The sequence below is a fragment of the Mercenaria mercenaria genome, chromosome 10, assembly GCF_021730395.1.
Source record: "Mercenaria mercenaria strain notata chromosome 10, MADL_Memer_1, whole genome shotgun sequence".
Lineage (NCBI taxonomy): Eukaryota > Metazoa > Mollusca > Bivalvia > Venerida > Veneridae > Mercenaria > Mercenaria mercenaria.
In genome coordinates this window covers 48,209,313-48,231,669 of record NC_069370.1, presented here as the reverse complement: position 1 = coordinate 48,231,669, position 22,357 = coordinate 48,209,313, and the positions used below count along the sequence as shown (strand labels likewise).

Sequence of the window (22,357 nt, the reverse complement as noted above, 5' to 3'; positions counted from 1 at the left end):
GTAATGTCACTGTAACTGAATGAGATATTGCATTGGTATGTATTTGGTATGTAGGTAGCTTATTAAGACAGAAAGGTTTAAGGGTATTCAGTGGCCACTAGGATCAAGGTCACCATTACTAAGACTAGAAGATGGAAAACATTTTGGAATTTCCATGTCTCTTGTTTATATTTTATATTTGTAATAAATGCAAAACAGACTGAAGGTATTTGTAAACAGCAAATTGACAAATCTTTTGAATATTGATTGTTAAGGGAAAACACAGTCTCTTTCTTTGAGAATATAAGAAAGATTGATAGCTTTGGCTTAATGTAGCAGCAGCACTATATTAGGAGGTTGTGTGCTGAGAGGAGTGTCACCTCATACATTATATCAACAAATTATTGTCTTAGAAATAAAATGTTTTTGTATGACATATGTACCACTTTTTGTTTTAGATATTTTGGATATATTTGTAATATCCTTTGTTTCAGTATATTTCTGATATGTTTATATGATATTCTGTCTGTTACATTGTTTTGTTTTTTAAGCTCACCCAAGTAGTGTTTCTAATGTCTGATTTGCTTGTTGATTAAAATGACCTGTCATTTGATACAAGGCCCACTGTCTTGTTCACTAGGATAACAAGGAAAAGCAGAAATCTTAGCTTACCGGTAGTTATTAATGGGCCGCGCTATGAGAAAACCAACATAGTGCGTTTGCGACCAGCATGGATCCAGACCAGCCTGCACATCTGCACAGTCTGGTCAGGATCCATGCTGTTCGCTAACAGTTTCTCTAATTGCATTAGGCTTTGAAAGCAAACAGCATGGATCCTGACCAGACAGCACGGATGCACAGGCTGGTCTGGATCCATGCTGGTCGCCAGCGCACTATGTTGGTTTTCTCATGGCTCGGCTTATTTAAAGTTTATTTCAAGTTTAATGTTCTTGTTAAGGTTTTAATACGCACAATAGATACTGATTGACCAATTTGCCTTTATAGAGGTATCCTTTTAAAATATGAGAACCATCATATGTCAGAAGGTGCCATGCGATATATTTTGAAATGTTTATATCATAACATTAAGATTCTGTAAATCCGGTATTATTCACAGAAGTTTAATTTTCTTATATTTAAGAAATTTAAAACAAACCCATGTTTTAACACTACATGTATTTATACACGATAGGCAGTTACATGTTGGGCGTAATTATTTACTGCAACTGAAATGTGTAAAAAGACTACAATATCATGATTAAGGAGCATGATAGTTACATTTGCCTTTTTAGTTAATCGAATTGCATCCAGATATATTCACTTGAATGATGTGTGTAATTTTGTAATTTTATATTGATTATTATATTAAACTGTTTACTGTGTCAATGAATTTCTGGAATTTATTTGTTTGCTTGATTCGATTACATCACGACAAATTAATCAGCCTGCTGACTGTAGTATGGTAGGACATCTGCACAATAATTACAAAGCCTACATTCGCACCTGAGAAACCAGGTTTTCGACTTAAAGCTCACAAGTTTTTCCGACAACATAAGTTTTCAAGTCCAAGTGGTGCTTTATAATACTAGAAAGTAGGTTCTGGCAAGATATTGCATATTTTTGGTCCAGAACCTAGGTTCTTGGTTCAGATCGTAGAGAACATAGGTTTTCAAACTGCTGTATTCACTGTGTATTCACTGTTCAATCATTTCCAGAATTTATGTTCAGTTCATGAAATGTTTGGATTAAAAGCTCAGATGAAAATTTTTGAAAATGCACTAGGATAAAAAATCTATTTTATGGTTCAAAATAAAAAGAACCAAAGACAAGATTATCTTCTCCTGATTGGATTATTATCATCAGTGTGTACAACATAGAATTGTGCGTAGGTTTAACCAACAAAATGATGCCACTAAATGTATCTAAATATATACAAGATATTTGGTATGAAATTATTTCACTTGCAAAGTGTTTAAGGCTGCTGACTGAATTACTTGCTTCTCACTCCTATGGGTTCGAAACCTCACTAGTATGTAGCATTTGAGAAACCCATCCATGCAGCTGACTTTGAAGCTTGGTGGTTCTGTCCACCTGCCAGCCCTTGCCCGAAATAATGCCAGTAGTTGCACATGAGGTCTTTGGTTTTTGTTTGAGGTCGAGCTCGGTGATCTGAAAACTATTTCTGATCAGTAACTAAATTGTTTGGCTAGCATATACATTTAGTTATCTCCCATTATATTATCAAGGGTAGCATATATGTTTTGATATGAATTGCAGTTTCTTGCGGCATGCTTCAGTGTTGAGGCTGTTGACCAGTCTCAACTTCCAAGTATTTAACCGGTTGAAATATCTCGAATTTAGACTTAGGTACCATTATCACCACAGCAGTAACCTGCCCGCTGTCACGAAAATAAATGAGACTTCAGCCTATGTTTTGTTTAGTTTAATTTATATTGCATTTTAGCTCGATTGTGATGAAAGCTTTTACAATCGAGCTTCAAGCTTATATGAACCGCTCCTGGATCCGCTCCTCGGAAACGACAAATCAACAGCTGGTTTTTAATTCTGTAACCTTTGACCCAGAGCACGTATTCATTAACGTTCTGAGAATGAACTTTTGTTCTGCGATTAACATTTTGACTTAAAATTGCGTTTATTTCAAAAGTTGATAAAATTTGCGTTGCGTTAACGTTGTTTCATTTGTTTAAAGGGTATATTTATATTTTCTAATATTACGAGTAAATAAATAAGTCGTTGTAACGTGTTTACAAACATTTTTTTTTTGAAAATTCACAAGCATAAGGCACAAGTTTTAAACAAAATACCTGATTAGCTCAAAATTAGCCAACACATGAATGATTCAATGAAATCAGATCAACAATCAACAATAACAACAACAACAAGAGAAGAAAAACAATAATAGTCTTCAAGCTCTGTTAAAGTTTTCTAAAATGTCTTCAATTATTTCTTAGTCTCTTCCTCTTTCCATTGGCTCTCAACCTTGACCAATCAGCATGCACATGGACTCGAGTGTCGGAACTACATTTTTGAACGTTGATGATGTCATCTTCACAAGAATCCTCGCATCCACGTTTCCGCTTTCCAAGTGTGACATTTGTGTCACTTGTAGACACTCTTGGCTGGATATGATCGGCAACAAATTTTCTAATCTGTACTGGGTCTTGCATTGTTAAGCCACATAACTCTGGCTCGGGTTGACTGGTGTGATTATTGAGCCAATCTGTAACACGTGCACACTTTCCTTTCTCCCGATGTGTAGAATCGTGAAGGTGTGGGAGCTCATTCAATGCAAGAATCAAGTTGAGGAGCTTGGTTCTGGTTGTAAAATCTAGCTTTTCTGAAATTAAACGATGCCAATATAATACTAGTAAATATAAAACTTATGGTAAGAATACTTCTCAAATTCATAACGTGTACGAGTGCGTGATGAAAATCCCCATCCAATTAATCAGTCGAGTGGCTCGCTGTAAGAAAAATGTATGCCTACTACATACAGTTTAGAAATCTATTTTTTGAATTTATAGATGTTCCTTTTTGTTTGGACTGTATATATAAAAACAAATCTACGTGTACGCGTGACCTTAAAGTTGCAAGAAATTACTTACTCTATTAAAACAATTGAATCGTTTAGGGAAAGACTAGTATGTATAAACACCATGTGTTTTATAAGGTCAACTGTAACTTACTTTGAAATGTATGCAACATGTTGTATGCCTCCTCTAACAACTTGTCAACTCTGGTCACCACCCCGTAGTTAAATCCGCTAGTTTCATATACAATTTTCCCAATGCCTGAAAAACATGAAAAATGTTTTAAAGTAAAAAGGAGTAAAAGTGAATGTGAATGATAAGTTACGAAGACCTGTACACTTTGAAATAGCACTACTATTACCTGTTCTAAGACGTGTTTTTATCCCTTTGTAAATTTGTATGTAAAACATTATTATCCAAATGAAGAATTGCCATAATTACATTTTTTCCAGTAAAGTATTTTTTTTTCAAATCTTCTAATTTCTGTATAAATATAACCACTTTTAATACAAATTCTTAAACAATCTACATAAATGATCTCATTGATTACTATACGTCGTTAATGCAGCGCGGTTTTCATATTTCGTTTCGCTTCTCTGTACATTGTGAGGTTATGCTTTACAAAGAACATTCTGTTACATAGCAATTCGTGAAGAGTTCCTAACTTCAATCATTTAGTGTAAGAACTACCTTTCGATGTGTCCGCTTTGGCTCTAGCGAACCTGTCAGCCATTCGCTGAAGGTCAAGGACATCTGAAGCCTTAGGCTCGTGGTAGCTTTTGTTGATGTCCTTGACATTTGACCTTGATAGAACTTGTAATCCTACTTCTTTTGTTGCTTGTTGTAGTCGAAGAACTTCTTTTGGCGACGACTGAGGTCGAAGAACTTCTTTTGGCGACGGCTGGTGTCGAAGAACTTCTTTTGGTGGCAGTTGTGCAGACTGTAAGGTTTCGAATGCATTTGGAATAACAGAAGCGATAAAGACTTCACAGTTATCTGGCTTTGATGTCTGCTCTTCTAACCTGTGATCTTCGGATGCTAGAAGACTTTCAGAATACTCGTAGTCCAGTTCTGTGCCAGAGGTATGTGAACAGTCCAACAACAGTCCTGCAATGACATAAATGTGGTTTTAAATCAAACTTTGCACTAACGTCATTGTACAAAAACCAATTTAGCTAATTTCTGTGGAGAAACAACCTTTGAATACTTAAATTATTTAAAATCCTGTCATGTCAGAACGAAAAAAAAAATGTATTTTATACATAACTGTATAAAGGATATATTCACTCTTCAGTTGTTTTCTTGATAATCTATGTGGCAAGTTATAAATGAAACTGTTGTTATTCCTTTAGTTCTTTGTTTGCATGTCGTATTTTTTTATTGAAAGGGTTAAGTTTACTCTATTTCATTCAGTTTATGAATTTTTGCAAGTGCTACAAACGCACCTAATGGTAATTTATATTGTAGATTTTTTCTGTAGGTTTTCTATTTTAGTGAAAATAATAACTGTTCTTTTAAACTATTGAATAATACATATATGTTTGTTACATGAAACATTCAAAATAAAAAAATACATTGGGTGGATCTAGATCTGCCTATGCAAGAAGTATTCAATTCATGTCTTCTAGAAATCAACGGATTAATTAATTTTCGCAAATTGTACATACCTTTATAAATGATTCCGTCATGTACATTGTGAATGTGTGTTTTCGTCATTATTGCTATAAATTCTTCAACTGTTTACGTAAAAAAAGGCTGCCGATATTTCGTCGTCTTAACTCGAATGCGCTCTATGTTACTATGAACAACATTGGCGTTCCTGACGTTAACACCTACAACGTCAGTGACGTATTTCGCACCAATTGCGTAATAACGTCAAACTCTGTAAACATGTACCGGAAAAAGAGAGAAAAAAAATTGTAGAGTGTGGCCACTCTCAAAAAGTTCCTGCCAACACTTGAACTCATTGATTGAGCTGTAGCCGCATATAATTTTAGCAACTTGTCTGTATAAAGTGGGATGGGGGGGGGGGGGCATTAAGAGCATGTCGCAATCAGGGCTTTTACATTAGAGTAAGCTCTTATTTCATTTTTTATTTGTTTTAAAAAATCGCCATTTTTCGGCGTTGCATTAACGCATACCGTATAACATTATTTAGATAAGACCTTTAAGTTCCAGTCTAATGGTCCGAGAATGTGCCGGGCGACGGTATGTCATCACAATGCCTCGGTCATATATTGAAGCTTCTGGGCGTGCTGTTGATTTCTGACATTAACTATATTGTTACACTCAATCTTCAAACTTCTACCGCAGTATAAAATCGCTAATCTGTATGTAAAGTAATACTGTTTGGCACGCAAAATATTTGTGTATGTGACAACGTACACAGTATATGAATGCAAGATTGTCGAGAAAATAAGAAAATACCATTTAAAAGTATGTAAATGGGTTAACATTTGCAATCTCTGCCGAGAAAACGCATCCGTCGCACCTACTACCCTTCCCATTTTGGACACCATTTTTCAATTATATGTATGAGTGGACAGATAGCTCTATATATTTTCGCACTAAAAATGCAAGATGGAGGTATTATGTCTGTAAAACGAAATTACAATGTCTGCTACAATAATCGTAACTTGCCGTTTACAACATAACAGAATAAGAGATGGTATGCATCTATTGCTTGAAAGTAGGGGTGTGGTGACAGTCTGCCACCACCTCGTCTGGCTTTTTCAAAAATCTTGCCAGGAGTTGAACTCTTTAATGTTATTTTGCCATCCAACACTATAGCCTACCAGCAGCCATCCAGCTGCCTTGTGGGAGGTTGGTGTTTCTACAAGGGTGCCTGCTGTAGCCATACCGGCAGTCAGATTGGCAGGTGAATTTCAATATTACTTATCACAAATGTTCACCATAATTGGGCAACTTGTCAAGCACAATGCCAAGACAAGGTCACACTTGGAAGTCAAAGGTCAATAGATTTTTTCCCCTGTTAGTCCATAATTCTATTATCAATCAAGGGATTTTAATTAATATTACTTGACAAAAACTATTCCTCGAATGAAATGATATGTCATGAACAACACACAGACCTCTAGCTCAAAGGTCAAGGTCACACTTGGAGCTCAATAGGGTTTTCGTCCTGTCTGGTATATATCTCTGTCATCCGTCATAAGGATTTTAATATTACAAGGCTCAAATGCTCCGAATAAAAAGACAATAATTTGTCACGCAAAACATCTAGATCTCTAGCTTAAATGTCAAGGTCATACTTAAAGGTCAAAAGTCAACTTTGATCTTTTTCTAACAGGTCTGTAAAATGTTATAGGTTTTTTTTTTTGTCCTAACTTCAATTTTTCGACCATACGTGGACATTAAAATAACTTTATGATAATGCTCATACATACAACAATCTAAACATGAAATGAATTATTATTCATTATATTTTCGGCACTGTAATTCAAACATTGCCAAAGTGGACGGATAGCTCAGTGTTTTGCACACTGGCCTTCCAATCCTGAGGTCGGGGGTTCGAGCTCCGGCAGCTACTCAGGAATTTTCAGAAACGCTTTTCAGTGTTTCCCACCCAACTAGCGGTGTACTGGTCAGGAACCCAGGCAATCCTTGCGTGTATCAGTGCTATACACTGGGCACGTTAAAGAACTAGGCTGTCTATTCGCAACGAACTAGGATAAGTTAGCCGGACAAGCCTGTATCTGATTTCTGATCTCTCTGTCGTGGGGGCTTTGTCACAGTCTGTTCCTCTGGTCAGATCGCTCTGTGTCTGTACTAGTAGAGGATGAATTATGCGCCCTGTGTGGCTACATTTGAACTATGTAAAGCGTCTTTGAACGTGAAATTGATCATGAAAAGGGCGCTTTATCAATCTGGTATAATAATAATAATAATAATAATAATTGCTTTGCCAACTTTGCGTGTTGTTCTGTAACAATAAATTGTTGTGGTATTGATAAACAAGTTTTGCAGCCGTGTTATATTTGTTGTTTAAAATGACAATTGGTTGTTATTTACTTTTTGTTTAAATACAACTAAATCCCATCTTCATCGCCAGTGTAATGTATAGGATGTTTGGTTTGTACTTAGAGATAGAAAGACTACACATAGTCGATTTATAATGGTTTATTGTGCTCCCGAGCTATTAAACATATAGCCGCTACTTTTGTCCTTCCGTCCATCCATCCAGCTATCTTGTTCGAAGTATTTCTCAGCATACACTGACTGTCATAGCAATTTTCACTCCCAGTAGGAGATCGGCATATTGTCTTAATGTTTCATTCTGGTGATTTTTTTTCAGAGTTATTGCCCTTTTGTTATTCACCATTAGTTAACTATAAAGCCATTATTGTCCAAAGTATTGCTAAACAACCCCTGCCTGGAATGCAGCGAAGGTTCAAAGAAGCTTCACTCCCAAGAGGAGATGCGCATGTTATGTTCGGTGGTATGAGTTATCACCATTTGATTACTCAACATTAGTAAACTATAGGGAGTATTCCTCAGCAACCCCTGGCTGATATTCCACAAAACTTCATCGGAAGCTTCATTTCAAAGAGGAGATGCGCATATCTTATGTGTGCTTTTTCCCAACAACAACTTGCTGTAGTTCTAAGAAACTTCTTTTGAAGCTACAGTGTTAAGAAGAGGTATGCGCGCAGTGAATTCCGCTATGGAATATTCATTGGGGAGCATAAGGGTGTATTATATAAAGGTAAAGTGTTTGTTTATTACTACGTTATTGAAAGGGCCATCCATGTTTGGCTAAGTATTTCGTAAGTTTAAACTAATTTATTTTAACTCTACTGTGATAAAAGCTTGAGGTATGTAAATTACTCTCAAGTCTGCCTAGAAATCTACTTGCGTTATATGAGAAGGCATTGTCGTAATCCCCGGGAAAAGTTCGAACTAACGCTCTTCGGGTTGAGTAGCCGACACATTAACCCCTAGACCACCGCTCACCGAATGAGACACCTACAGACACGAGTAACACAGCTTTAATTCCAGGCAGCAGGAAGGTAGACAATAATAAGATAGGTACGAAGGACTCACGAGTGCCTTCGATCTCCCGGAAGTCTTATCTCTTGTTTTATTTTCTTGTCTTTTGAGATCATGGAATCCACTCTATATGTTTCTGTATATAATAATCTTGTAAATTAAAGCTCTGTTTAAGCATGTTTTAGGAGAGGGGCGGTGGATTGGATGCTGTTGAACATTTCATTACCTCTGGTGAACTGAGTCTACCATTAATTTACCTGGTTGCGTATCATCCAGACATGATTAACTTTGACTTATTTTATCCTTGAAATCCGTAACCGTGAATAACAGCTTTATTTTGTTTAATTTTATGGGCTTTTTCCCGTCAGAGTTAACCTCTATTTCCATATTGTGAAAGTATATAAAAAGATGATAATTTATGTTGATTTCAATAATGCTTGCAATTGATAACTATTTGGATACTTCAAAAATCTGAAACAAAAAGCAAGTTAAAACTGCGTAGCTTCGTAATTCATTTATATTATCTTGCTTGGTAGGCAGGGAAAGTTTGCATCGATAAATTATTATTACCTCTAACATAGTAATACAATAGTTCTTGTATGCATATCACTTGGGTAAAGTAGGTTAATCAAATTCATCTTTATGCTAAAATAGATCTATCTTGATTGGGCAACCCGGATAAAATAAAAAAATTCAAATATCTTCGGTGAAAATCTGACATTTATTTTGTCCAAAGTGAACATGAATAGTTGTAAATTATCGGAGGTTAAAGTTTTCGAACGAAATCATCAGATTCACCACCTTTAAATGTGAGAGCAGAAGTTGTGTTAATACTCTGTAGTACTAAGTTAAGAGAAACAGTAAAAATGTTACATGCGTTGCAGGTCTTCATTTATATGGGACACCCTTTGAACATCAGTTTTTGTTCCATGCACAGAAATCTACAAAAGTTCAATTGTGTTTACTGCTTAAAAACTGAATTCTTTATCATTTAATTCCAGTTTTACGTTTGTTTGTATTAAGAATTTGAATTGCAAATAAGGACGCCAAAACAAGCTTGCAAGTTTAACCAGGTGAACCAAACATTGGTTTCTTTGATGTATTTTACTGGATCAATGAATTGAAAAAGAAATAAACAACCAACAGAATTTGGACAGTAGGAAAGTCATTTAAGACCCTACTTCAAAGAGTTTTCATTAATTCATTAAATTATTTTCGTCGTGTTTCCGTTTGCATGTGCAGAGTTCAGACTTTATTCTACGCAGTCCGGATAATTGACGTTACGCCATAACTTCCGGTTTATCAAACATGCAGAATTACCTTAAGAACATTGTTTGAGGTATACATTTATACACTTGATAGTTCCGCTGATTATAGACATCTGACAGGCAGACAGACAGATAACTTAATTTCACCCAAGGTATTATACAATACTACATGAGCATATGCAAATAAATTTGAATAAAGCCAAAAGCTGGTTCTGGTAGGAACATCTCTAGGGTCACTGAAAGTAGTGGCAACTTACTTCTTAACCATTTATTTTATAATTCACGTTTGAGAGTAGAACTCGTCTGCTGAGCTATAAAAAAATCACGTAGCCTGAAATTTACCAGTGTTATGCCTACTTGTCAATGTTCACCGGATGTAGCATACCAACATTTCCGTTTTCTTTATATTTCCGAAGATTTTGGTATCAAAACATAAACACATAATGAATAAATGTATATTTGCACAGTTAAAATTTAAATGTCTCTACATCTCGCGCTAGAGGGCTGATCACAGGCGAAGACTCCGCACTTCCGGCTATACCCACTTTACGCCGAACATTCGTTTTCTTACGAGAAGCTAGGGAACTACCGTCAATGGACGATGTAGAGTCATTACTTGACTTTCTTGATAGACCCTGCTTATCACCCTTTTTTGAATTCTTCCTACTGATTTTTAGTCCCTCCTCGCTTTTTCCTCCGCAAGGTCCACTGCAGGAAATTTCCTGTTTCTTATTGAACTCTGACGATGTTACTTTTGAAAGCACGGAGTATGAACGAGACAAAGGCTGCACCCCAACGTCGGTTCTGTCTGCAGTGCTAGCTTTTCTCTCCTTCAGAGAGCCTCCTCTCCTCTTCGCATAGCCTAGCTTCGGCGACGTTGATTCACTGGCGATTGATTTCTTTTTCTCTTTCAATGAGTTGTTTCTGCTGTGTGATGGAGGGCTATTTGAATTCGGCGCGCAAAACTCTGAATGTTCGCAACTTGTTTTCCTCAAAATTCTTTGGTGTGCTTGTTCCGTAACAGACTTGCGCATGCGTCTTACGGAAGATATTGCTCCTGGTGTAGCCAGCCAATCCCGCGAAGAATGATCATCATGTGGCAAACATGTATACGAGCTTGAAATCGTCTGTTCAGAAATGGCTGATGCTGAAGACAGATCAGAAACTGTCATTGAAGACAAAGATTCTTGTATATCTTCATATTCAATCGACTTCCGTCTTGAATGGAGTTTTGACGAACCTGCAAAGTCAAGAGATAAGTATACTATATTTAGAATTCTCAAATAAATTCAGTTCATGCCCGATACGAAACCCTAATTTTGCCTAAGACATTCATCTGGAAAATACCAACGATATGCAATTATGGCATCCCCAACCACTTACCATGCATAAATTGTAAAATGCCACAAATTAAGGGTCATAACTCTAGGGAAAATCACTGAACCATAACATTCCAACGATATCTCCAAGTAGGTTTGGAAGTGATCACTCCTATGAAATTTGGCTGAATGCCAACAAATATTTCACAAATCAAGGGTCATTACTCCACTGAAAATCACTGAACCGGAACATGCCCATAATATGCATATATAAGCTTGTCAATGATAACTCCTGTAAGGTTTGGAGGAAGTCTGCATAACTGTGTAGGAGAAGTTGCTAAAATACTATAAAACTGGACAAGTAAAGGGCCATAACTCGACTGAAAACCACTGAACCAGTACATGCCGATAATACTCACAATTAGAATTGGCACTGATCACTCCTGTGAGGTTTGGGGAAAATTCACCCAATTATATAAGAGAAGTGGCCAAAACATAACATGTGACGGATCAATGGTCACACCTTATGAAGTTTGGTGTAATTCCTCTTAGTGGTTTCGGGGCAGTTGCGCGGACAAGGTACACTGTGACAAATCAAGGGCCATACCTCCACTGCACATAGCTGAACAGGGATATGCCAATAATATGCGTAATTAGGCTTGACACTGATCACTGTGGAAATTTGTCAATTAATATAAAAGAGAAGCAGCCAAAACATCGTAAATTTTAACGAATCATGTGCCATAATCCACTGAAAATAATTGAACAAGACCATGCGGATGATATGCACAACTAAGCTCGGCAATGATCACTTTCGTAAAGTTTGATGTAAAACTGCCAAAGTGATTCAACCGAAAACCGACCGCCATCTTTGGCGGGTACTGCCGCTGAGGAACAAGCTGCGGTATGTAGTCCGGACAAAGTTTTATATTTATTATTAGAATAAACAGATATGTATTCTAATCATCTGAGATCTTGTCGCGATCGCTGGTTGAAAAATCTCCGATCGACGCAACAATTTACAAAATTGAAATGTAGATCATTCAAAAGATATATTTATTGAGAAAATGAAAACGTTTGCACCCGAGGTTTACTATTAATGGTTTTGTGACATTTTTCTTAAAATGACCAAATATATGACCATTTTAGACATTTTATGAAAAAGGTGGAGTGATAGCATTATAAATCATGACCAGGATCGGCCAAAATTTCAGAAAAAAAAAATATTTTGAATTTAGCATGCGATGAATGAAACACTGAACTTGGATAAACCTTTTACACTTAGACTGGTTTTTAGTATTTTCTATATCAAGCAAAGAGTGTGCACGTCCTCCTAAATATAGAAAATCTGACCGCTATGAGATTATCGGCTTGAGGAATGTTATTCAAACTGATTAATCGACTGTCAGCTTTTAGGTAAAATATGGAACACACTATTATACGTAACAAAATCTCGATTTGGAACCGTCTATCTACAAAACTAGGTATAAAGAATAGTGCAGACAGACTATTTATACATGAAAGGTAGACAGAAAAGACAAACCAGTCAGTATCACCAGACTGGGAACATATAATTATAAAAGTTCTTTACTAATACCTGGTCTGTGTATCGTATCCCTTGAAGAAACTGACTGTTTTATGTGAGTGTTTCCGCCAAACCTTGGAATAATAGTGACTGGATACGGATTTGCAACGGATTCTTGTTCTAGACGGCCAGCCGGAAGTCGGAGTCCAGTTCCGTCAACCTCGTCAATGTCACTGCCAGTACCACCGCCTGAAAGACAATAACTGTTTGTGAGTAGTCACGTTAAAAGGGCCCTTCTTCTGTGGTTTCTGAATCTTTGTTTTTATCTATATCAATCCTTGTACATGATGTTTTTTCTTAAACAAGATCCCGAACTATATATATAGGTATTACGATCTTAACTAGAATTGCCATTTCTCCACATTGTACAAATTTTGACGTATGCCTTTAAAAATCCAAGCTACACTATAAAAGCTTTCTATTTTGGTATGGACTTGGTCTTAAAATATTTTTTAATTGTCATATCTACTGCAATTTAGTGATTTGTTTCCATGAAATAAATGCTGCACAAACAGGGGACTCCCCCCCCCCCCCCCCACCCCCCACGACACACACACTTTCTCGTGTGTTTTGCAGCTTAGTTGGAGGACGCTAAAGCGGTTTGGAATTTCCGCAAAAATGCGTTGATACCAGTCCCAGAAAGATCAGAAAAATGCAATTTTGTGAAAATGTCAGGGAAAATAGAGCAAATGTATTATACATACTTAGAACTTCAACGTAAGGTACTTTCAGCCTGCCAGTTCAGTTGTCTTTTACGATAAGAACGAGTAAAATATCTTTTACGGCACACTAAGTTGGCTCAGATTCTATACTTTAGTAGACCCGCCCCATATTATCTACAAATCACTGACTTGAAACGTATACATATCTTAATAACACAGAAGTCCAGATGTAAACAACGGTGGTGAGAAAAGTGTCCCACAACCGCGTATCTTTTTCGCAAATATGAGCTGAATCTAAAAAGATCGATGACCGTTTCTGGTTTGACTGATTTTCGATACCCCGGGTAAGTTATTAGACCCGGCCCTCTCTAAAGGTAGGACAGTAGTAAATAAATCTGCTATATGTTCAGTGTAAAATAAACCTTCTAAGAGTTGTCAGACATAGACAGGGCCATTTTGCAAAAGATTAAGTAACCTTATGGTTATAAGCGACCTATAGACTACACAAAACTGCCAGAAAAATAGGGGTCATGTACCTTCTAAGAGAGATTTTTGGTCTGACAGATCACCACTGTGGAACATTTTCCAGACTGACAGCTAAAATGTGGGTATGAATACACTTGAAACACGGTTTGTTTACATTTATAGAAGTACATAAAATCTTGAAAATGCCCCTTTAACTGAGAAAAAATTGAGGTGCTGCTTGATTACTTAGTTAGTACTTTTATACCTAAAACACAAGGGAAATCAATTCATGCATTCATTTATTTTACACAAATATTAATTTGTGGGAATCCTTTGTTCTAAAAACATCACGAATTACCAGCTGGCTTTAAAATACGTCTAGCACTTTTACTCCGGTCACAATACGAAACTGGCCCTTGTCCCGCTATCAAAATAGTCCAAATAAGAATAGTTTATATGCATTCAGATAAAATACAGCTCTCTCTTTCGCCGCATTCGCCATAGGGGAAAGAAATTGTTAAAAATAGTGGCTCGTTTATACCCTGAAAGACATTATTTATAATAAAACGATTTTGTAATATTTAAGTCTTTGGTAAATAATTGATTTAATTACTTATTGATCGCTCAGTTAAAACATTCTGATACATGTTATCGCTAGACGCTATCAAAGCAATTTTGGTATAAAATTTCATCTAATTGCCAATGTTGATACAGGGTAAACTATTGTAGTAGAAATTATCTATAACAACCTTATATTGCGATGTATTCAGGGAATTTGGAGAAAGTTTTAAAACTTTTTTAAAGTTGTCATGAATGTTCCGATGAAAACAAAATACAAGTAAATGCTATTTTTAAAATGAGACGGGGACAAAACCTCAAATATTTACTAAATATTACTCTATTTCATATATATCCGGCTCCCTAAAGCAATGGTCAAACTTATGAAAAAGATTTGCCATTTTGGCCGACTTCGCTGGATTCGAACTAATTACAGCAAAATCCCTCAATAGGTTGTACCACATTTTGCATTTCAGGTGAAGGCAGAAAACAGAAAAGTATTCACTTGTTTCTAAAATTATAAACGTTAAGATTCAATCTGACGGTTTTTCTTTACCCATCTGAAAGGAACCATTCCTATCTTTTAAGATCGAGTTTTTTACCCTTATTACCGACAATTATCCTCTAAAACAATAGAAATTATTCTGTGACTCCAATAAGCTCAATAAGACAATTTCAAGCACACAAATTGATATGGAATTCATTATAATGTTGCATACAGCAATGTTTTACCAAGATACTTACAATAACAAACGATGTGAAAAATGTAGAGATAAGAATAATTTTGACAGATCGTGAAAACTAATGACAAAAATGACAGGCATGGCTCAGAATGATATTATGAAAAGTTTGCTATTATTTCTACCTTCGAGTTCGATGTTTTTGAAAAAGGCTCTTCTGTAAAGTAGCTTGCAACTCATATATCAAAACAACAACAGAACTGACTGTTAATTTACTGTCGTTTTCTCTGTCCGGGTCACGTAAGAAATCCTATTGTTTCAATCAGCTGACACTAATTAGAGTCATCCCCGATGTTGCAATTAGTTATTTCACATGAAAATAGAGGATGTATGTAATGACGACAGATCATGACTGTAAAAACTTTAATACATTTCCTGTAAGACAATAATGCTAAAATTTCTCAACCGTGACGTGTCCTTAAGAAGACTTTTGTCGGGCATCTAGAAACACCTTCAACTGTCAAACGACCCGTACATTTTGAAAATCTTTAAAAAAAACCCACTAAATATTTTAAACACTTAATTCACATACATTCATAGTGTACTACTTGATACATTTCGTATATTTACATGAAATACTTTGTTCTTACCAGGATCAATGTCTGTATCATTGAGTGTTGTCTGTTGTTCCATTTGCAGACGATAAAGTAAATTTTTCATCTCCCCTTCATCACGCGTGTTCTGTCTTACAAACGCTTTCTTCTGGTTATCTAGATGCTTGGCCACTTTGTTATAGGCAGCGCTTTCCAGCGCGTTTCTCTGCACCATATCCTTCATGTGACTGCGCTCTAGCGGTCCTCCCTCATGACGGTGAAGCTCCTCGGCCGCCATCTTTACTACATCAATCAAAAACTATGCACGATTTGGTTTCCGTCTTAAAAATTTATAATATTAAGTTTTCAGTTTGTTGGCTATTTCACGCGATAATAATACTTTGAAACTGAAAAAAAGATTGTATTCTTAAGTTCAAAAGTAAACACAAATAAACACATATAATCCAGTTAACGTTTTTAGTTAGCTACAATTAGCTGATAAACTTTCTGTGTCTGTTCTAACATCTATTAGAATCCATTTCTTGCAAATATTTCAACATCAAGTAATGAATAGAAAAAAAACCAACAACAAAAAAATGCGTGTGAATAGTTTTTAGCGGAGAACATTCGTGAATACATAGCTACACACGTATCGCTGTATCTGCTTGAAACTATTTTACATTGTTACCAGCAGACCATTATAACGTTTCTTTATTTGGAAACATTATATCCCACAGATGTAATAAAACAAACGGCTCACTTTCCAAGCTTTCATAATACGATCTGTTTTATATTGTAAAATACCCTAATCTCTTATTTCGGAATAGTTTAATTTAAAAGATGTCAATATATTTGTTCAATTAATCATTTATTTGTTAAACGCACGCCATGAAAGTCTTTTGACACACAATTTTTATTAAGTTTCGCCACAATTACGGAAAATTTAATTCCCATTTATTAACATTCTCGTATACCTGACCAGTATTTGGGTTCATATTACAAAATAGAAAAAAAGAGAAATATAGGAACACACACGTACACCTAAAATAGTGATCGACGAATGTTTTCAATAGGAAAACACATTTCAGAACAAGTAAGCAATGAAATTTAACTTTATTCCGAAATCATGCTTTCTTCAAATATTCCTATGTATTCTTGCTATAAGACGCGCCTTAAACATTGTTCAACACGAAAAGGATCGCGATTAAATTTATCACGAGTTTGTCATAAGTTTAATAGCATCTTTTGATTAAGAAGCCGATATTTACCATTGAAGAACATGATATAAAGTTCGCTCATAAACGGTTGTCAAAACTTTGGAAAAGGCATTAAAATGGTATTTACGTCTTATCGAAAGTCAATTGCCTCATCTAACTTGGCCTTTAAAAGCTATTGTTTAAAACATTTATGGAACATTTCCAAATTTGCTTGTTTACAAACATTGCCGATGGATAGTTTTGCACGAAGAAATTAACGAAAGAAAGTAATATAACACTACATTAATTTACATCTACTGATAAGCTTGGAGAAAGTGAAACATTTGATCTAAGATACTAGGTATGACTACTCTTGCTGAAGCGACATTTCGTCACCTTGTTTTTGATTTTGAGAGAAAAATCAGCACACATTTGTAATAGACGTCCATATTACAGAGGGTTACAGTTTATATGATTAAGATTTGCAATAAACCCTTTTCGGAGTTTTGCAGTTAACCGTTACTGAGATATTTTTTTTCTGTTAATCATTATGGACATTTTAAGATATCAGTTTGGGTTTATGAAAAGTAAAGTTGGTTGCCGTACCTAGTGGAAGCATTATTAGCTTCAAAATGAAAATCATAATTGTTGGTCATCTCAGGTTAATTACTAAATACAATGAGACGCCGTTTTAATTAGGGCATATTTGCTATTTCCCAACATCAGCAAATCAGATATAGTAGATTTGAAATTTGAAGTCAGAAATTTGAATCTGTGATGTTCCCCATGTTGAAAAGTGTTATCTAGTGTTTAAAGTAGAAAGGGCATTCGAAAAACCTGATATCAACAATAAGAATAGTAAACTTACTAAATTAGGATTGAACAAGTTAACCATATAACAATAAGCGGTCAGTAGATCGATCAATGCATGGATTAAACTGACTGATAACACATGCTTTATGAGAAATCGACGCTTAATTTTATTTAAGATAATCTACAAAATTTCCTTTTCTTTTTCATATAGTTCCAGTTTTACGTATTAACGGAAACGGGTAAATTACAACAAAACGGCGCAATTATGTAGAAATATATTGACTGACATATTGAACTTATTTTTATGAAACAAGTTTTGCCTTATTAAAGTAGTCCTGTAACTGTTACAAATTAAAACCTACACAAGATCCATGAGATCTGAATTTTGTTTAAATTGCTAGCCTTTTTCCGTCCTTGTCAAAGTGAGCACCTGTGAGAGATTCGAGCAAGCGTGCACGTTCTAAATTGATAGTATCCTTGTTGTTACATTATCATATACACCGCGCCTAGGTTCGAACTCACGTAGTTTTCAGTTTAACCCACCGCGCTAACCGTGAGGGCGGTTGCTGGAATCATTTCCAAAATAATTATTATATTTCATTGTATAGATGCAACTCATTTACATGGTGTATACACCTATTTCAGTGGTTGAACATTAATTACAAAATCACCAAGCTTTTTGTTTAAACTGTATAGCTGATATTATACCCGACTTTAATTTTAACTTCTTTTTTACGGAAGAGCATTATTGTCAGGTGTATGTTAGTCACTAAGTCGAAATTTCGAGCTAATATCTCGAAATTTTCGAGTAACTAAGTCGAAATTTCGAGTTACGTATCTCGAAATTTCGAGTTACTTAGTCGAAGTTCGAGTATATACCGCTGCTGTTTGTACACAACACGATACCGCCAAAGTGAACGTAATGAACGCAGCCACCCTGTTAGAGCTGTATAGGTTAAACTTAAAACTATGAATTGGTGATTCGCGAGTTCGATCCCTGGTTGTTGCGTATAAGTCAATTTGATAACAAAGATATTTGTAAATTAACTTTAGATTCGTGAAAAAGAATCAAAGGTTACTGCAATAGAATGTAGTCAGTAGGATGTTTATATACGAGTATTTGTGAAAAACAAATATGCATACACCTACACTGTAATAAAACTAAGCATGCTAACAGTCGTAAACAAGATTTGAATATAATTCTTAAGTATGTTCAAATACAAATACTTAAGTCCATGCGGTCCTTTTTAAAAGCTTGATACACCAAACTGCTTTCTGTTTAACATTGAAGCATTGCAACATTTTTAACATTTTTGATCGAGGAATGTACTGAATTATCATCTACATACTAGAAAAATCATGAGAAAATGGGATTGATCATTTATGGTTTTTTTTCTTCATTTCTTGCTATATTTCTTTGTCGTCCTGTTTCTATAATAAGCTGATGTGATGATAAAAGTAATTTATACAAAGGCAGTACACATTTTAACATTTCTATTTTTTATATCTGTGAAACTGCACGAATATATCCCTGCTTTTTCTCCTTACATTCTTCTTTTTTTTTTGATTATTTGTACTGTTACTGAGAAAACGTATTTTGTGCGTGCGTGCGCGCGCGTGTATGTATGTGTATTTTGCATTGCTTTTCAAACTATTTATTTCCCTTACTTGTCAAAAAATCTGTAAGAAATTGTTTACAAAATGATCTGTGTCGCCCTGAATATCTATACATACATTTAAATCATAACATAATATTGTTCTACATCTTATGAAATATAATTCAAAAAGGGTTCGACTAATGCATTCCGGATATTCTATTTCACATGGTAATGCATTTTATTTAATTGAAAATGATACTGCCGCATGATTTGAATCTTCTAGGAGCACATAATTGTATTCAAGCATCATTGTAAGACAGTTTGTGCATTTAGCCGTTGAAATCACTGACAGAAGTATCTATAACTTCCTTGCTTGTATTACAAAATTTCAACATGGAAACTATTAACAAAACATTTTATTTTGTCATATTGTTCATTATTGTATAAGGTTGATATAAGCAGGGTGGCCAACCCACGTGACCTTTCGGTACCGTTCCCTCATTTCATGTAACAATAGTTTTTGTTTGAAAAGCAGATGGACTGACTAAACTATTATAATGTATACGAGCAATTCCATGATTGAAGATTCAACATACCTTGCTGTAGACACTGGAATATAACCGGAGACTTTAACATTAATATGCCAGACTCAACTTCAGCTAAAAAAATTAACTCCATCTGTCGAAAGTTTTCTCTCTTTCAATACATTTCTGATCCAACACATTTCACAGAAAATTCATCTTTTGTCATAGACCTCATTCTCTCATTAAAAAAGAATCTTGTCTCTATGACTGGTACTGGCGACCCATGCCTTGAACAGACAACCCGTTACCATTGTCCAATCTTAGACAATCCACCTTCGAACGACATATACGGACCTTGAAAATAGGTAACTATCAGCCTGTTCGAGACCAAATATCACATATAGACTGGGTCACTGATTTAATACTCGGCACCTCCAAATCATGCATACAAAAAAAAAAAAAAAAAAAAAAAAAAAAAAGAAAGAAAAGAAGTTATCATTCGACCCTCTGATCCGCCTTGGATAACAGTGAACATAAAAAGATCTACAAGGCGGCGCAGTAGGGCCTAAAGAAAAGCAAAACAATCAAATATTGGTCCAGGTTTAGCTATCTACGTAACCATACTTGCTGCCAAGGAAAATCAAATTCTAAAATTAGCCGATAATTCCAAAACAACAACTACAAATTCAAAGTCATGATGGGCATGCTTTAAGTCATTTGCAAAACCTTCTTCTAATTCTTTAACTATTCATCCCCTGGAAAATGGAGCCAACATTTCCGAAGATGAATCTACAAATCAAATATTCTGAACAACTTCTTTGCAACCAAACGATATTGAACGAAGCTAATTCACCACAATTTGAAGAAGCAGAATGAAAGCCCGAACTTATCACGAAACCTTTCACTGTCACTCCTAACGAAGTAGAAATGGTGTTGAAGTTTTTACCCTCTGGCAAGCCCTCTTGGTCCGACTCTGTGAACGACAAAATTCTCAAAGAACTTTCTGTTGAACTATCACTTCCGCTTGCATGTCTCTTTAACTACTCTCTGTCTACATCCACGTTTCCTGATGCTTGGAAAGAAGCTTATGTATCACCCGTCTTTAAAAATGGTGAATGGTCTTTACCTGGTTACTATCATCCAATTTCACTCCTAAGTACAATAGGTAAGATATTTGAAAGGCAAGTTTTCAAACACACATTCAACTATCTCAACAAAGTAACATTTTACATTCTCTTCAGTCTGGCTTTGTCCCAGGTGATTCAACGGTTAGTCAGCTCACAAACTTATACATCATTTTCACAGAGGCGATAGACTCAAGCAAAGAGGTTCTGCGATATAAATAAAACCGGCGACAGCTGCAGAAGTTATAAACTCTGAACTCATTAAAATGTCAAATTGGGCAAGTCGCTGGTTCGTAATTTTCAGCCCAAAGAAAACTGAATCACTTATTTTTTCCCGCAAAGTCAATCAAGGTCATTATCCAGATTTACATATGTCCAAAGAAGAAATCAAGAGACCATCTACATTCACTTTGGGTTGATTTTCAAAAAAGATCTAAAGTGGCATGCCCATGTAGACTACACTTTAACAAGGGCCTACAAACGAATTAATATTATGCGAAATCTTAGCTTTGTTCTTGACCGCAAATCTCTTGGAACCATTTACATTTCATTCGTTCATCCAATCCTGGAATATGGCGACAGAAGGACATGCTTGAAAAGGTCCAGTACGAAGCTACTAGGATAGTAACGGGTGCTACAAAACTAATTTCATTACAGAAGCTTATGAAAAGACGTTGGATGGAAACCACTTGAAAGTAGAAGGCACTTCAAGGCAGTAGCATAAAGTTATTTTATACGATAAGGTGATGCATGATCTCACTCCATCCTACCTTACAACATTGTGACCACCCACAGTTTTGAATGATACCTATAATCTCCGAAATCAAGCTGACTCTAAGGACGTCTCTCTACTTTCCTTCTTTCCTTCCGTCAACTGTAAAAGCGTTTAACGCTCTGTCTCTGCCTATTAGAAACCTTCAGTTTCATCTTTCAAACGACAACTTTTTCTGATAAATAATAAAGCTCCTGTCTACCCACATAGCGGAAAGCGAAAAAAGTCAGATTCTTCAAACTCGCCTTCGAACAAATTGCAGTTCACTTGCCGATGATCTGTTTTCCAAAGTATTATTGCATCAACCCTCTGCTCTTGTGGACAGCCTGAAAGAACCTACCACTATTTCTTCCAACGTACATATTACGACAACCTACGTTTATTACTTATAAATGAAATTAGCAGTTTTTGTACTTAACTCTAAAGACTATTCTCTTCGATTATATGGCACTAAAGCATGAGGACAATAAATGAATATTCTTGCATTTTACCACTACATCGAAAAATCAAAACGGTCTGACTGAGGCAAAAGAAACTTTTCAAAAGGAACGATTAGGAATCAATCGCCAAGTCGCTTCCTACCGATTTCTTTTGCATGTCCGTACTATACCTATGTCCCTTAACATGATTACGTCGACCCCGATTTAGATGGGTTTACAA

At 35.7% G+C, this 22,357-nt stretch overlaps 2 protein-coding genes across 2 annotated transcripts; both read right to left on the bottom strand.

Moving 5' to 3' along the window:
- Positions 1-2,733: 2,733 nt before the first annotated feature.
- LOC123560327 (uncharacterized) lies at positions 2,734-5,340 on the bottom strand. Its single transcript, XM_045352533.2, has 4 exons — positions 5,198-5,340; positions 4,221-4,637; positions 3,687-3,791; positions 2,734-3,337 (listed from the first exon to the last, which is right to left on the bottom strand). Exons 1-4 carry the CDS (start codon positions 5,244-5,246, stop codon positions 2,937-2,939), a joined length of 972 nt encoding a protein of 323 aa, XP_045208468.1. The 5' UTR covers positions 5,247-5,340; the 3' UTR covers positions 2,734-2,936.
- A 3,907-nt stretch (positions 5,341-9,247) lies between these two features.
- Positions 9,248-16,877, bottom strand: LOC123560328 (uncharacterized). Its single transcript, XM_045352534.2, has 3 exons — positions 15,728-16,877; positions 12,725-12,901; positions 9,248-11,048 (listed from the first exon to the last, which is right to left on the bottom strand). Exons 1-3 carry the CDS (start codon positions 15,966-15,968, stop codon positions 10,276-10,278), a joined length of 1,191 nt encoding a protein of 396 aa, XP_045208469.2. The 5' UTR covers positions 15,969-16,877; the 3' UTR covers positions 9,248-10,275.
- Between the last annotated feature and the right edge of the window lie 5,480 nt (positions 16,878-22,357).